Source organism: Contarinia nasturtii, unplaced genomic scaffold (genome assembly GCF_009176525.2).
Source record: "Contarinia nasturtii isolate CC-2019 unplaced genomic scaffold, AAFC_CNas_1.1 Cnas_scaffold_4311, whole genome shotgun sequence".
In the NCBI taxonomy this organism is placed as follows: Eukaryota; Metazoa; Arthropoda; class Insecta; order Diptera; family Cecidomyiidae; genus Contarinia; species Contarinia nasturtii.
In genome coordinates, this window is record NW_022201606.1 from 2,393,740 (window position 1) to 2,410,081 (window position 16,342).

Sequence of the window (16,342 nt, forward strand, 5' to 3'; positions counted from 1 at the left end):
GAAGGTTAAACATTCAAGTATGGAATGTACGACCGACATATTATTGTTGTTATGGAAACTAAAACCAAATAAAATCAATTAAATACAAAAAAAAATGCTCTTGCTGCCGTAACTATTATTCGGCTAAAGTGTTAGGCATGTTGTTTGCTGTTTGACACGCCATTCTCCCACAATGCACTTTGTAATGTGCAAATATCTCAATTGCAATTGCAGTTCACATCGCATCGAGTGTGAATTTCAACAAATCTTAATAATAGAATTTGAAGGAAAAAAAAACTACACAAACATAGGCAACTTGATTATATTATATTCGTCGAGCTGCGGCTAATTCAATTAAAAACACACAAAGCACATTGTTGTATAGAACGAGCAACAAGAAACCAAAGCAAAAATCGATTCAAGGCTAGCGAGTTGGAATGCGCCATATTCATTTGTCGTCATCCGAACGCTCTTGTTTTGTTTTCCTTATTCGCTGTAAATCGAGCTATTAATTGAAATTATTGCAATAGTCGAATACATGCATGTTTTTATATAAAAAAAAAAAATAGAAACTAGAGAAAATAGGCGAACTATGAAACAATACGTTTGGAATGACAAAACAATTTGACCTGCGTCAATGTCTTCAAAGGGGGTGTATTGAGGTGAAAAATAGATTTTATTTGTCTACGAAGCTTTTCAGATGGATATTGGATTTGCGGTTCAATGATAAACTATTCCAAGATCCAAGTAAAGCAAAAAAGAATTGAAGCATTATTTTGCACTAAAGATATTTTATTGAATTCAGTGATAATCAAACCATAAATCCAATTAATGCTCGGGTTTTTTCTCAGCTGCTCTACTTTTGGTGTGGATAGTAAATCAATGTGAAATGCGATTGATTTTCAATACACGTTCGCAAACGAACAATTCGAATGACCGTCCGTGAGATTCAAGCCAACGTGAGTATTCTCGAATCGAATACATTTTATACGTATAAAATTCGCATGTGTGTTTTACTATTTCCAACTGGTGAGTCTTGAACTAATAAACAATATATACATTTAGTTCTGCGTTTAAATGAATATTGAAGCTGTTCTAGGTCTATAAAATCGCTTTTAGTACATATTTAATTTGAAAATTTATATTGATGTCTTAAAGAGCGTTGTTTAATGTGAATGGAAATTTTTTTGTTGTTCATTCGGTCTTTTTCTCATTTAAAAATAATTTGGTCAATTGCCGAAAGAAACCGGACTCGAATTTTCGGTTAATTCAAATACCGAACAAAAGACGTTGAAACAGAAAGAGAAACATATTAAATGTATGAAATCTATTATTATGTGATATTTTCTCAATTGTTACAAAACATGTATTTCGATCCGATCCGACATACGGACAACCATTAAATTACACATGGCCAAATGTTTCAGTACCATTTTGTTGGTGGTCTTTATTTTTTCCGTTCATCTTCTTATGCCTGAATAAAGTAATGTTTACATGTGTTGGTTCAGTTATGACGATGTTTACTCGTTTTGAGGTCTCGGCAAAGAGTCAACGTTAGTGTTAATAGCACATGTTGTACCGCATATTTGAAACCGTATCCATTTCACATATCGTCTTCATTTTCCTCACTTTAGCATTGCGTCAGGGCCATAGAACGAAGTTCGTACAACGTATCCAATGCATAACAAGAAAAACGATCAAATCCAAAAATGAGTATTCGCTTGGCTCCATAAACCCAAACGATGGCAGAATGTGAACGCCTCAGCGCACAACAGATAATAATGGCAACCATATACACAACAAAGCATATAGCCCGAAACCATTCTCAAGCATAGGAAAAAAAGGCATCAGGGCATTGAAGAAACGAATCTTATATTTAACAAGATAGAATATTTTCTTTATATTCTCATGTAAAATGAGAAAGAGAAAAAGAATAAAAAAAAAGACACACAAAAAATAAAAAATCAACGCTCAAAGACGAGTAAGGAGAATAACAAACTTTTCGCTCGAAATTTTCGAATGATCTCTAAAAATAAATTATTTATGTGTTGTGGTGCGGTGCGTATATGTCGTGTATATATGTCGGGTGCACGTAGTATTCTCGACGGATGATTAATGGATTGAAATTTCAGTAAGAACGATTACGACGACACACAAGTGGCCATACGAATGACGGCAGGAACAAATAAAGAATGAAAAATACTATAGATAAAAATACGACTTTTCGCGTAGATAATTCGACGAAATGAAAGTTAAAATTTAAAATGCGTGTCTGTGGTCGGTGAAAATTCAGGGATACACGTACCAATGTGCGTACGGTTGTTATTTTTGAAAATAACACGCACCAACGAACCGATAGTTTGTGAATGTTTTATGGTATTTTTGACAGTGACCTATTAACGACTGTGACTCGGCTGTGTGTGTGTTTGACACATAGTTTTATCGACCCACCATGCGTCAGTTTAGCCCAGCAACATACTCGTTCAACATGAATTATCGCAAATAATTTTTCGACTCATTACCAATCCAAATGAGATGACTAAATATACACACATCGAACAATTATTTTCATCCGCCACCCGCTATAATTTCCTTACATTGTGCGATACAACGAATTTAATATTTCAATTACGCAAATATTGCTATTATTTTGAATATCTACATAGTAAATGCTAAGCGAATATGAATGTGGCAAATGTGTGCGTTGTTTAACGTAAAATCGACGTCAAATTTTCGAAAAGTCATAGTAATCCAGAGCACACATTTTCATATGTATAATTCATGTGGCAAATCATTTTTCTTAATGTTGTTGGCATGTTCATTTTGTGGGATTTTGGATAAATGATGGTACATTGTACGCATGAAAACCGCACAATAAATAACACCATCTTTTGCTGCAACATAGTCGCATAAGTTGTGGTGTCAAATATAATTTAAGCAGCTCTTTATCAAAATGTTACTCAACATCAATTTTATCGGAACGCTGATTCACTTGCATGCGCACAGCTCTGCAGTGTCCCGCACAGTCGACCCAACGATTCAAAGTCAAATAAGCGTAGACATAATTTGTCTTCCATTTCGCTTTTTTTTAGCTCATTAGATGGAACATTTAATAATTCGCACGCACATTTCTAATTTTGAATCGAGAATCTTCATCGTTGGATGGTTTCATTATCATAATGTTTTGAGTAGAAATCAAATTTGGGACAAGTAAACGCAAACAAATTATTTGATCAGTCAATAATGCGTCACGCTGTTTTTTCTTTCTTCTTTTCTCAATTGAAGGGAGGGGATTCGATTCGATTCAATAAATCGATTGTTCAAATTATATTAGGCAATGAAAACTTGGCAATCAGTAGCCACCATAAATACTTGACATTGACAAATGATGCGATGAAAGCTGAATTGAAGTCGCGGTTTTTTCTTCACAAACGCAAAATGTGAAACCAATGGAATTATGATCGGAAATAGGAAAAAAAGCGAAAGCAAACAACACGATTCTTAATGCGTTCCGAGTGAAACCAGTTTGATTAGGAGCACAATTTTTCATGAGATTGGTATCGACCGCAATTCTTCAAGTTATGCACACAGAGAACCAACGGCGATTACATAATTTTGGCGAATGACTGTAACGTGCCAACACGAAACGCAACAAATGGTACAAAGTTATTCACTCTTTTAACCAACATTTTTTCACGCAAATCCGCAGCATTACCCGCCCCACTTCATTTCGACTGCTGGCCATAAACTTTCTGCTTTCCAGCCGAGCGTCGTCAAGATAAAAATATATGAATTCTTATCAGAAACCTCAAATTACTGATGTTCTCGACAAAATGAAAGCATTGTCTTGATAGATACCGTGTGGAAAAGTTTTCAAATCCGCGCATAATTTTAACCATCATTGTAATTTTCTTACTTTTTCAACTTTGACCTCCATAATTTTGTTTTGGAAAAAATAAAAACAAACGAGAAAAAGAGAGCGAAGCAAAACAGAGAATGCGCAAAATAAGTCTCGATAAGAATAAAAATGAGACTCCAAGCAGTGGTGAAATGATTATTTCCAGAAATATCGTGGAATTACAGCATTAAATCATCACACAAGCGTCTGTGTGATGCATACGTTTAGATGTACGATAGTTGTAATTGTCCAATTTTCGTGGAACTTTAACGCTATTATTCAGCATTATTACATTTGCTTTTTCACTACATCGCGTTTGTTTTTTCTGTGGCGAATCATCGAGAGACTGAGAGAAAATCGATTGGATAAAATTATTCAAATTGGATTTGTGTGGCAGACACGCAAATGATTCGTGAATTTACGATGAGCACGAAAAAAACTGACTTGGAACATCTAGAAGTGCGGTGCGAAAAATGTTTCGAAATGGCTAAATGCAAAGCAATCTCAGTCATAAAAAAGGCGATATTAATGTGCGGTGCTGTTAATGTTCGCCTCTGCTTAATGCTCGGGAAAAATGCAAATTTCGTAGCGCAACGCAAATGAGAACCAAATTGAAATGAAAAAAGAAATGTATATCGTTGAAATGTTGACGAAAAAAAAAATGTTTATGATTGAAATGAATTCCGCGTGTGCACCCGAGGATAAAACAAAATTATCACGCTCGCCAGAGTTGCCATCTCTTTGAACTGAATGAGGGCAGGGAAAAAAAGTTTAATAAAATGTATCGCTGGAGATTTTTTTGTACTTGTTTCACTGTAGCTTTTAAATGAAATTACCGTGGAAATGTGTAGCCATCAAACCGAGGACCTTTCTATCGGTCATGTGCCTCGTTTTTATAGATAAGAAGAATGGAAAAAATGGTGCGACCGTAAACTCGTTTTGACACATATATACAACATATACATGCAAGCGAATTTGAGGATGACTTTGGCGATTCGGTCATTCGATACTCTGAATGATGCTATCCAAAACAGAAGCTGTGCATGGAATAGCATAAGATCGACCTTATACCATAAATAGACAATCAAAGTAACCTGATGCTATAACAACAGCATGAATTCGCCAAATAACGGCACAACATGAACGAAATTTATGATGATTCCATTTCTGATTTTTTTTTTGCGTTTTTTTTTCTCTTTCTTATTTTGATTGTACTTTACTGTGTGCGTGTGTATATTTTCTTGCCTGTGACTGTGCATATTCGAGATTGTTTCAAATTTCTTGTAATGTCATCAAAATGACTTCGATGTGATGTGAATTACTTTCGCCACGGTGATTGTTTCCAAGTTGATCACTTCGGAAAATAGGCAAATGCTGAACATTTTTATGGATAATGTTTTGAGAGTGGCGCATACTACGTACTTGAAAACCAAAATACTCAAGTGAATCAGCAAATACGAACGATATCGTCGATAAAATATAAGTATGAATGAATGTGTATGCCAGAATTTCATTGAAGTATCACTCAAGTCTATCCATTTTTTCGTATATAAATCTTAGAATAGATTCGTTTATTGTCATCAACCAAAACTCTCTGCCAGAGTGTGGCTTCTCTTGGTTATTAAAATTTTTTATGATTTTGGCCGAAAATTAATACCTCGCATGAATATGGCTTAAGGGATCTTCGCATGGGTCATGGACATTTTCCAAATAATTCATTGATGCTCGTGGCAATATTCGTAGCTGAAGAGCGATTACCAACTGAAATCAAATCAAATGGAATCGAAAAGAAAAGCGATTAAAAGCCTTCATTGCTTCTCGATGCTATCGCAATCGGTTTCCAGATCTTCACAATCACGCTAAGCATTTCGTTTGTATTATTGGTGTTTTTACAAGAAAACTTTCTTCAGACAGACTTAAATTCTTTGATAATGCATATAAAGTCCAATGGTCTCACGCAGCCCGACAATTCGCACAACAGTCGAACGCAGTTATTCAATGTCGAACTTTGTGCTCAACTTTATTCCCGTTGTGTGTTTGTCTTTAAATTTAATTCCGTCCCAGTGATCTGCCAAACTGAATTTAATTAATGCCTCTTTTCTTTATGCATACATTTATGTCAAATAAATGAAAATGCGGAAATAACAAACATATAAGTTTTGTTCACGTTCTTGGCAACATTTCAAGTAAACGCAAACAAAACGTAAAACTTGAATTCAACTTTTGTAGTTACATTTTAAATTTTCGTTTGCAAACACATTCATTTTTGCTCAACAGCCATGTAAGTGGAATAATGTTGCGGAAAATTGTGTGATGACTTTGAAGTTTTATAAAATGCAAACTTTTTGTTTTAAAGAAAAGGAAGAGTGAGCGGAATCGAATGTAAAAGGTAATGAATGTGTATAGACAGCTGTTGAAATTGAAAGTACTCTCGATTCGGCTGTAATTTTTGTGTCAAGTGAATACTATCCAAAACAATTTCAAGCATTAAACGTAAGCGCATTACGAAAATCGATTATACATTTGATCAATCGCTTCCATGGTCACATTCACATGCGGGTAAATTATTTAGTTAGCCCTTTTTTTGTTGTTGTAGTTTTTCTTTTTTTCCTCCGTTGTCTTTGGCAAATGGGCGCTTTGTTTCGATTATCTCGTTTCAGTTAACCCATTACAGTTATTGTTATACAATCTTCTCTAAACGGAACGGTCGGATTGTATATTGGAACGCATTTAATTCCATTGAAACGAGCGTGCCATATAGAATGAAACGACACAGACAAAGAACAGAAAGGGTCTACGCGAACGCAGATGGTTTCTTCTCAGTCATTTGTGTTATGTTATGTATACGTTGTTGTTGCCGTTTTTTCTTATGTGCTCGGTAACCGCATGAGTCGTAGCGCTCGTTTATATTTTTTTGACTTCACAACTGAGGAAGGAAACGAAAAAGTGGCAGACGAAACACAAAGAGTAAGCGCCATTTTTTTCAAAGCACATTTTTTCGTGTTGAATTCGTACAAGAACTCGACGTCATATCCTTTATTGCGGTGAACGTATTTGATGACACCTCAGTCAGCCATTGCCATGATGGTTTTTGTTGTTTTTGTTCCCAATACGTAAATTCACGATTTTTATTGTGATGATAAACTCGATCCACATCATAACAAACGAAAAGTATATGACAATGCTCTGAGAATTTCGTTAGACGCTGACAAAATCATTTGAAACTCAACTTAAAAGTGTATCTTTGCGCACATTGCGTCAAATCTTTGTAATCATGATGTGCTCCTCTTTGCTTAACTTTGGTTTCTGTTTTCATTTCCATTTGCTTTTCGATATATGTACCATGACTGCCAAAAAAAAATTGAAATAAAGAAAGTAAACAGATTCGTAGCTGAGAAAACCCGAAAAGGAATCGAAGTTATATCATTTAGTTCAAGCCAGAAAGCCAATGTGCATGACTGAAGAGCGTTTGTGTTTAGATCACATCAATTTTTTCGTCCATAAAAGAAATGTGGAAATGTGTGGATGTATGTGTGTTATCTGGAGTGAAATGTGATAAAATGGCAGTGAAACTATGGATCTGTGCTTGGCGAAGGGAAGGAGTATATACTTCAAGTGAATAACACCAAATGCATGTAGCAAAACACTTGGAGCGAAAACGTTTCGTTTTATATTTTCCATAAATGATTTTCCATTTCGTTGGTTAGCTTCGAATCACGAATGTAATGTCTCACATTGGGCGTTATGAATCCGTATATAATCAAGACTAGATGTAGAGCTACGCACTTGACATGTGCTCGTTTGAGTGCAAAGTGTCCAAATCCCCAAATCCAATACAACAACACAATTTGATTCATTGGAAACGGATACCAAAGTATATGGGAACGTATTTTTTTTATTCGGAGGGACACAAAATTTGGAATGGAATGTCGTATTAATTATAGTCCATTTGTTTCAACCGAATCGTGTACGTATTTATCACTATATGAATTCGTGCGTAATACAAATTTTCGGACGATTTTTTGTCATTGTCAATGCTTTTTTTACTTTTTGAAAAAAAAAAATAGACTCAATGATTTTCCGCTTATTATGTGCTCATATCCTGAACGTCTTGACATTTTTCAATGTAGCTATTTTGTTCGTTGTTGATTAAGTGCTGAGATTGGATGCATAAAATTTAAGGTTATCTCTTGCTGTGATGCTGATTCTTTTTTTCCATATTTTCCTGTTCTTTTGTCTTTTCCGATGTGTCAACTACGAAATCAATCACTTTTTGTGTTTTTCTTGTAGATAAAAATACTTGAAGTATTTGATCGTCTTTTATCTTTACGTTTTAGGAGAACTCAATTTTGAATAATGAAGTTTCCGGCCGAATGAAACGAGAATTAAAGTAGAGTCGTCCTCTTTTATTTTACGTGGCTTGACAATAGCAATTATCCGGTGCTCATCAAATATGTAAATACAGGGAAGCGAGAAAAAAACAACAAATTCGATTTTCTTTCCATAATGATGTACCCTTTTTCGTCGTAATATTATACATGTTCTTTTTTTTCTCTCAAGTGAAAGCATGATGATCAGTCACACTTTTTTCTCGCTCGATGGATAAAAAGGCACGCAAAAACTGTAAAAGATGCCATAATATTCAGAATTCTCATAAATTCACTGGGAATGCGGAAAAGTGTACTACTTCTAGCACATCACGAACGATGTGAACTTTTTTCTCTCTACTCTTTGATATATGATTGCACGAATTGCCAGAAGCGGATATCGAAAAAAACTAGAACCATGCAATCAAAACTACAGTGTGTGTTTTTTTTTCTCTTATTTCCAGGATCAACCAACTAGTTCATATATTTTCGATGTTTGAGTGAGTTTGGCCATTCGTGTTTTGCACATTCCCTTTTCATTTTTTTTTTTATTTCCATCCATGTTGTCCATGGAATTTGGAGTGGTAATAAATGATCGAAAACGTTTAGAATATTTCGACTCAAGTATTATGGAGGGCAAACACAATGGCCAAATAAATAGACTTACAAAAATGCCAAAAAGAACGTTTACATCATTACAATTTGAAGATGTGAACTTAAAAATCTATTAATGCAACGACGCGATAGGAAAATAACAATGATTTACTTCAAACGACTTGTTTTCAATAGAATTGCTGATTTCATGAACCAGAAAATACGTAAATAAAACTCGGCAAAGCAACAAATATTCAGAATGAAATTTACATATCACGTATTCGGGCTACCCAGACAAAGTGTGTGTATATTTCTTTTGTCGCCATTCTGCTTTTTCCAAAACAGTTGATTGGAGTTTTTTGTTTGGGTCTCGTATGCTTATGGATATTCAAAAAATTTCATTTCATATCGATTCGAGAGATAGACAACAATGCTTACTTTGTTCATTTGCTCGATACGACGTTGTCAAGCATTTCAATTTTTACGTCGTGAAATATATTCGCAAGTCAGTCATTTGGACATCATGAATTGTGAGCATTGTTTTCTGCGATGCAACCAGCTTCAATACACATAACAACACAAAGAATGTTTTCATCCATCGAACAACCATCAACCATTGTTCGAATGCGTCGCACACAACTACAAATGCAATCAATTCGTGTAGCATACACACAAGTACAAGCACATAGGCAATAGTATAAAACGTCATTCGCATCGACAAAAGACTCACAGTAAAGTTGGATTGTCGGATGGATGGCGTTATGCTGTGAATAAAATGCTGTATACACATGCTCACAACGATTTTCGTTCTCTCTCTCTCACTCTCACTCTATCTCTGTCGGTCTGCCATATTCCTGGCCAAACCATTCGAAAGCGAACACAATAATATAAAAACGCAAGAAATACACGCACACCGCATCGCTACAACCACAGCCACTGACTGCCTATACTCAGACTAGCATGAGAACTCGAGAGAAATAAAAGAAAACCTTCACGAGCGATCGATTCATGTACACTGCCGCAACAACAACAACAACTTCACTAACATTGCAAACCAAGAGATTTTTTTCCCCTTTGTTTTGTATTTTGAATATGCTGCTGCTACTGCTGCTGCTGCTGCTCTGCTCTGTACATATCATGAATATTTCGTTTCATTTCCATGCGAATATAAAACTCACTAGATGTTATGAAATCGTGCGCTTCGCATCGAACGGAATTATGTTTGGGTTTTAGTTGTGATATACAAAAAGTGTTTTGCTTGTGCCTAAACACAGTCACAACTCAGACAAAGGACATGTTTTCAGTGTTGCCGTTAAGCAGTAATCTAATGGTTAAGATTTCGTACGACTACAAGAATGATGTAAAAAGCAATAAAAAACGTAATGAAAACGATTGCCAAACAGACTTGTTTCACTATGCCATTTCTACTCTCAGCTGCGGTGCGTTACTTATTTTCCCATTCGTAGATCCACGGGCCCTTTTCTTATGATTGCGTCACCAATACTAAATCGCTCGCTATTCTCTATTCAATTTCCGAGCACATTCCATTTGGTAGAACATCCATTGGAGAAAGAAAACGACGACGACAACGACGAAGAAGGCGATGAGACCATGTACGAGCACAAGAAAACAGCCTAATGTCATTATGTACGTGGTGGATAAAAAAAAATCGCATAACAACAATCGAACAAATGGTTGGCATTGGAAACCATCATAATTACACATACAGAATCAACAATAAACAAATTCCAAACGTTTTGGACCGTCATTTCGATGGATCGAATGAGTATTGCATGAAATGCGATTTTTACACTTCTTTTGGCATTGGATACAAACACGCGTCGGCCGCATTTCACATTTCCGTCTTTGACGGAATTTTTTTTTTAGCAAACGCTCTATCATTAGCATTCGAATCGAATTTTATTCAAATACATGGACATTTTTACGCCTTTATTCAATACCCATTTGTGTTGTTTTGTGAAGCACAACCAAAATTCGTCGACACAAAAGTCGATATTTTGAAATGATATTGGAAATTCGTTGCATGCTTGTGAATTTAGCACCTTTTGTCGGGTGTTTACACATTTTTCGATAAGCGCAAGTACGTCGATTATTGTTTCGTTTTTGTATTGGTCGGTGTTTCGTATTCGATGGTCGGAGCACATTTCTCGTCTTTTCATCTCTCTCTCTCTCTCTCTCTCTCTCTCTCTCTCTCTCTCTCCCATTTCTTCTCGTTGTTGGTGTATAAATATAGTGAGTTGGTATTTTTTTTACTCAGTTTGTAAAAGTTCTTACCTTAGTTGTGGAACTGCAGTGGCCGCCTGCATCGGTGGTGGCACTGTGTATGGGAATGGCAATTTTGCCGCTACTGCTGGATTTTCAAACAACATTTTTATCGGTTCGTCCTGCTCTGACTTGATGATGATTGTATCTCTTTTTTTTATATTTATGTATATCTCGTACCTGAACTACACTGTATTTCGTTTGAGTTTTCTATTAGAACACCAAACACGTACTTTGTTTCGGCTGATTTAATTGAAAAACGTTTCGATTTTTTTTCATCTGCTTTTATAACACCGATTTTATATTTAATCACTGTGCTCGTTCTAGCTTATAGAGGGATAAACAATAGAATTTCCACGGCTGTTTTAACTTTTAATTGAATTTAATTTCGCGATCAAAAATTATGATGTGCACTGCGAAATTGCTCTTTGCTGTTATTGCTGTTCGAAATGCTTAATAATTTTTCGTTCGGCTTGTTTGCATGTGGTTTGTGAAATTTAATCACGAAATACTTCAGCAAATACAAATAAATGGAAATTCATAAACTGTAAACACACATACACACTACTTTGTATTATTGAATTTGACTGGCGAGATGTTCAACTGTGATTGTAAGTCACAATATTAAATGGATATAAGGTACATTTAATGCAGAGACAAGCACACAAACATTAAAATGATCGAATTGATTTTATGTTTCGGAATGTATTTGATGGATGCACCACATGTGAGTTATATCTCTATCCAAACAAAATGAACAACACAAAGAAATTCTTCTCTTGTGTAGTTAGTTTCAAATGAAATTTTTTCCTTCTTATTTTTTTATTTCTTATGTTACACACACGCTATCCATTCGCTTGTATTCGACAAATGATTTTTTTCTCTCTCTTTGCGTTGTAACAATGGATTGCAATAGTTTTCGTTTTAGCTTGTTGTCGATTCTCTTTTCCTTTTCAACACGTTTTTTTTCCCTCAAAATTTTTTTGCCGTTTTTGTTTTGTGTTCTGTGCTCTTATGCGTTTGTTTTCTTCAATTCCTTCGTCGGCTTACAGTTCGTTCTTTTTTTATTCTTTTGTCGCTTCACGTTCCTTCTTCTTTGCAATTGGTGCGATTTTCAGCCGAGATGTGATACACGCTAAACACACAACTTGTATGTTATATATTCACAAATTACAAAAAAAACAACAACAAATCGAATATCTCGTACGATTGTAATGTGCTCTCGATGAGACAAAGGGCTTTCATAGCATAAATGAAACCAACAAAATATACGACGTATCCCACAACCTCAATGGATTAATTTTACGGGATGCTTGGGTAGTTTTTTTTTTGCTATTTAATCTGTCCTACACGCTACTGGTAATGAAACGCATAAACGAAGTTCCCTTTGATTTCGATTCTAAAAATCGATTTGTGTTTCAATTTGGTGAATCGTTTCACATAAAATTCTTTTTAATTCTTGAGATGATTTGGTATCCAAGATGTTTAGCATCAATAAACGATCCGTGTTGGCATTTTCACAAGTCGTTGTTAATGAATTGTTCGATTCCAGTACAATGGAATTTTCCAAATGGTGTCAATAAAAATTCAAACTAATTCACTAGTTTATTTTTTTGTTGCCTTCGTCTACTTCTCAAATTTCTTGCTCGTTGGACTCTTTGCAATATACTTTTTTGTTCTTTTCTAGCAAATAATTTAAAACAGTGAAATACTCAACAAACGGTATGAATTTTGTAAACGCTTTCGCTCTCAAACAATACTCACTATGCAACGGCTGAAACCGGACTGAAGTATGTGTTTGTGTTGAGGCATCGCAGTGTCTAGCGTAAATTGTGTGCGGTTCATATAAACGCACGTCTCTGCATTTACCGTTTGTCTCTCTTACTCTTGCCGTCAATCCCCTATATGTACACAATGTCTCTCTCTTGTGACGCTTTCTTCGAGCATTATTTGAGTTGTCTTGTTCACGCGTATCGATTTATTCGTAACGAATGTTTGAACGAGCGAGAACAAAACAGGTATACTCGGTGTGAGTATATAAAATGCTGAGAGAGCGCATTTCACATGAATTTTGTGTGTTTATGTTTGTACATTGGTGATTTCAGTATACACATTTTTTGGCGTCGCATGTTCTCAGTGAACGCAACGTTTGTGTGAGAGAGGTATGCGAGACGGAGAGAGGCAACACTGCGAAAATATGAAAAGAATTTCGGTACGTGCGACAGCTGCCGCAAATTAACGTTTTGTGTATAAAATCAAATACAACGAAGTTTCGCTCTTTTTCCCACTCTGAATGCTCCGTGAAGTTTACGATACTCACCACTGCCAGCGCTGACGGCGTGTTTTTGCCCAATTGTTTTGAATACACAGCGCCCATTTTGAATGTATCATTTTTTTTCATAGAAAATCTTAATGCACACTACAAAGACGAAAGAATGAATACATTTTACGGCTTTTAAGATTTATTCATTGCAATTTGCATTTAACATTACAAATAATGTATGAAATTGATTAACCCTTCAACCTATACCGACCAATGGACAACTATTACCGTGTGGAATTGCGTTTTGTATTGATTTGCATTTGCACAGGATATGTTACGCCTTAAATAAGTCTCACCTCATCCGTTCAACCATCGGCTCACATTGCAATATGTCAAAGAGTTGCATGTTTGATGTAATCATAATTGAAAATTACATGTTTAGGTTGTGTACACACTAAGCGTACACTAAACGACAGCATTTGTAGCATTTTTGTCGTCGTTGTTTTTACCAATTATTATCTAAAATCAGATCAATACCATGAACATTTTTTTTCAATTTATATCAATCTATCACGTTAGATATGAAAATGGTGCCATTGTTGAATGCTTGAAATTACAATTGAAGCCTTATATGAAGTCTCATTCTAAAATAGGTGAATGAATGAATGTCCATTTCTAATCCAATTTAAAAGCAAAATAATTGGATTTCAGCTTATACAGTGTACACACGCAGTGCATATATTAAAATATTTGCCGGGAATGTGAAACAATTCGATGCTTTTTTTAACTTGATTTTGGTCACGACATTGTTTTTTTTTTTCTCTTCTAGAGTTAACCAACCATCAATTTGTTACGCCGTGTTAAGCGATTAACAATTTATGTTAACATTTTGCACTTTTCATCCATCGCATTTTCATTGCACGCGTTGATTTGCATCAATATATTTAACGCCAATTAGTTTCATGTAAAGGAAATTAAGACCGACAAAAACCATATTTCTCCAAGTAAATTCCAAATTTTTCCATATTTCTTTTTTCGAGAAAGAGAGTTATTTTTATTTGAACAAAGCGCTCATTCATAATTTCAAAGGTTATGGAAAAAAACGCACACAATTATAAATTTATACATTCACCACTTACAAATTTATCGTGTCTGCGAGCCACATAATTTAAAATAAAGTACAAGTAGTTTTAAATGCGGCGCTAATATAATAAACCATAAGAATTTCCATTTTGCATTCAGTTTACGTGCAGAAGCCGTAACAAGTTTGTGTGTGCTGTTGACTTTAAATAATGAACGAGAAACCATTATGTGCAGCGAATCAAGAAAATGAATGAATCCTTTCGCTTCTTCTTCAATAAAAACGCACGGTTAAAACTGTTCGAAAAGGCGGAAAATTGTGTAAAATACGAAAATGTTTTTGTGACATTTGGAAACGTGTCATGCTCTTAAAGAAACTGAAAATATAATTAGTAAATGATTTTGACGATGAATGAGAACATTGTGATGCACACGTACGAATGGTGTATGAACGATGAAAGAGCAGAAAAAGTTACGAGTTTATTCACTTGAGAATTTCAATTTCTTTAAGGATGGTCGCAGCGCTTCAAAACATATATATGTAGTTCTTCCTGGTTCTATTTCTCGATTGGATCAACTCAAATTGGACACAGCGTGAAAACTAAATGAAACCATTTACTTTTACAACTTTCCATTTTATTTGCTACCATCATTGAATCAATTTCAATTGTCACATTCTATTGCGTACTGTGTTGGGGAGCTATTCGGAAAAGTATCCAATCTTCTTTTATGCATTTGGGTACTTTCTCTAGAGTATATACACAAAAATGAACGAAAATTGCGTTTTTGTGCCGATGAAATGTGCCATATTTATGATAAAACACCTACAATACTCTCTTCTTTTGGTATCAATGTTATGGCATGTGCTCACTTTAAGATAAGGTCAATCGAACTTTCACTGAAATGTGTACAAACTACGTTCGATGTAAAAAGTGCTTTGTTTGACTTATCATGGAAGTTTTTGTGACAAAGTATAGAAATGAATCGATTCCGCTTTGCCGGCGCACGTCAAAAGCAGACTCATCGAAAATTTGCTTGAATTATTTTAGCGAGCATAACAAATGAGCTCCATGGCAACTTTTGTAGCGCCTTTTTTTATTGTAATCACTGCAAAATTATCATTATTTACTGCTGTTTGTCATAGCTTGTTATTGAACGATCTAAAACTTGTCATTGTCATAAATTCTTTCTTTATAATTCCACACAAATTAAAAACTCGTAAACGACGTTTAAAAAAATTCATTTTCAATGTTTGTTAAAACCAAACGACCCTCGTTACAGCGTTGTTATCACTTGTAAAGTTAATGAAATTCACTTCAGTAACACTTAATTCAATTTCCCTTACAAGAAATTGAATTCTTTTCCGCTGGTTGCGTGCAAAAATTCACTGTATTGTTTTTCTTTTGTCGTGCATGTTTGCATTTTTTCCTCACTCTTTTTGGAATGTATAAGTGAATTTTCATAAAATAGATTATACATGAACTGATCTGAATGGAATCGGTATTTTCTTTAAAGAAACGAGTGGGTGCAATAAAAAATATTAGCAAACATGATATGCGATTCCTTTATATGGAGGCGCAACAAACATGACAAAATCTTTTGCAATTTTGCACCTTCCAATTTTCATTCGCGAATATTCTCTTAATTCGCATAGAAAATGTTTGCATTGGCACTGCCTTCGATAACACTCGTAATGACATTAAACATGAAAATTGTCTCCTTTCGATGGATAAAATGGCACACAACATGACGTGTTTTATCAACGAAATCACCAAAAGAAATAAACAAAACAGCACGAAACTGTAAGCAAATCATAAGTGAATCTGTGTTATTTTGTAATAAATTTTTATCGTATTTTGCACACGGAAAATCAGATAA

At 35.0% G+C, this 16,342-nt stretch overlaps 1 protein-coding gene across 1 annotated transcript in view; it reads right to left on the reverse strand.

The window, feature by feature from the left end:
• LOC116350827 (nuclear polyadenylated RNA-binding protein 4) overlaps window positions 1-12,892 on the reverse strand; it is a 105,274-nt gene extending 92,382 nt beyond the window's left edge. The window contains exon 1 of the mRNA XM_031782797.1: window positions 11,134-12,892. Within this exon, the coding sequence (XP_031638657.1) occupies window positions 11,134-11,228 (95 nt within the window). The 5' untranslated portion in view covers window positions 11,229-12,892. The remainder of the gene's footprint in view (window positions 1-11,133) is intronic.
• Between the last annotated feature and the right edge of the window lie 3,450 nt (window positions 12,893-16,342).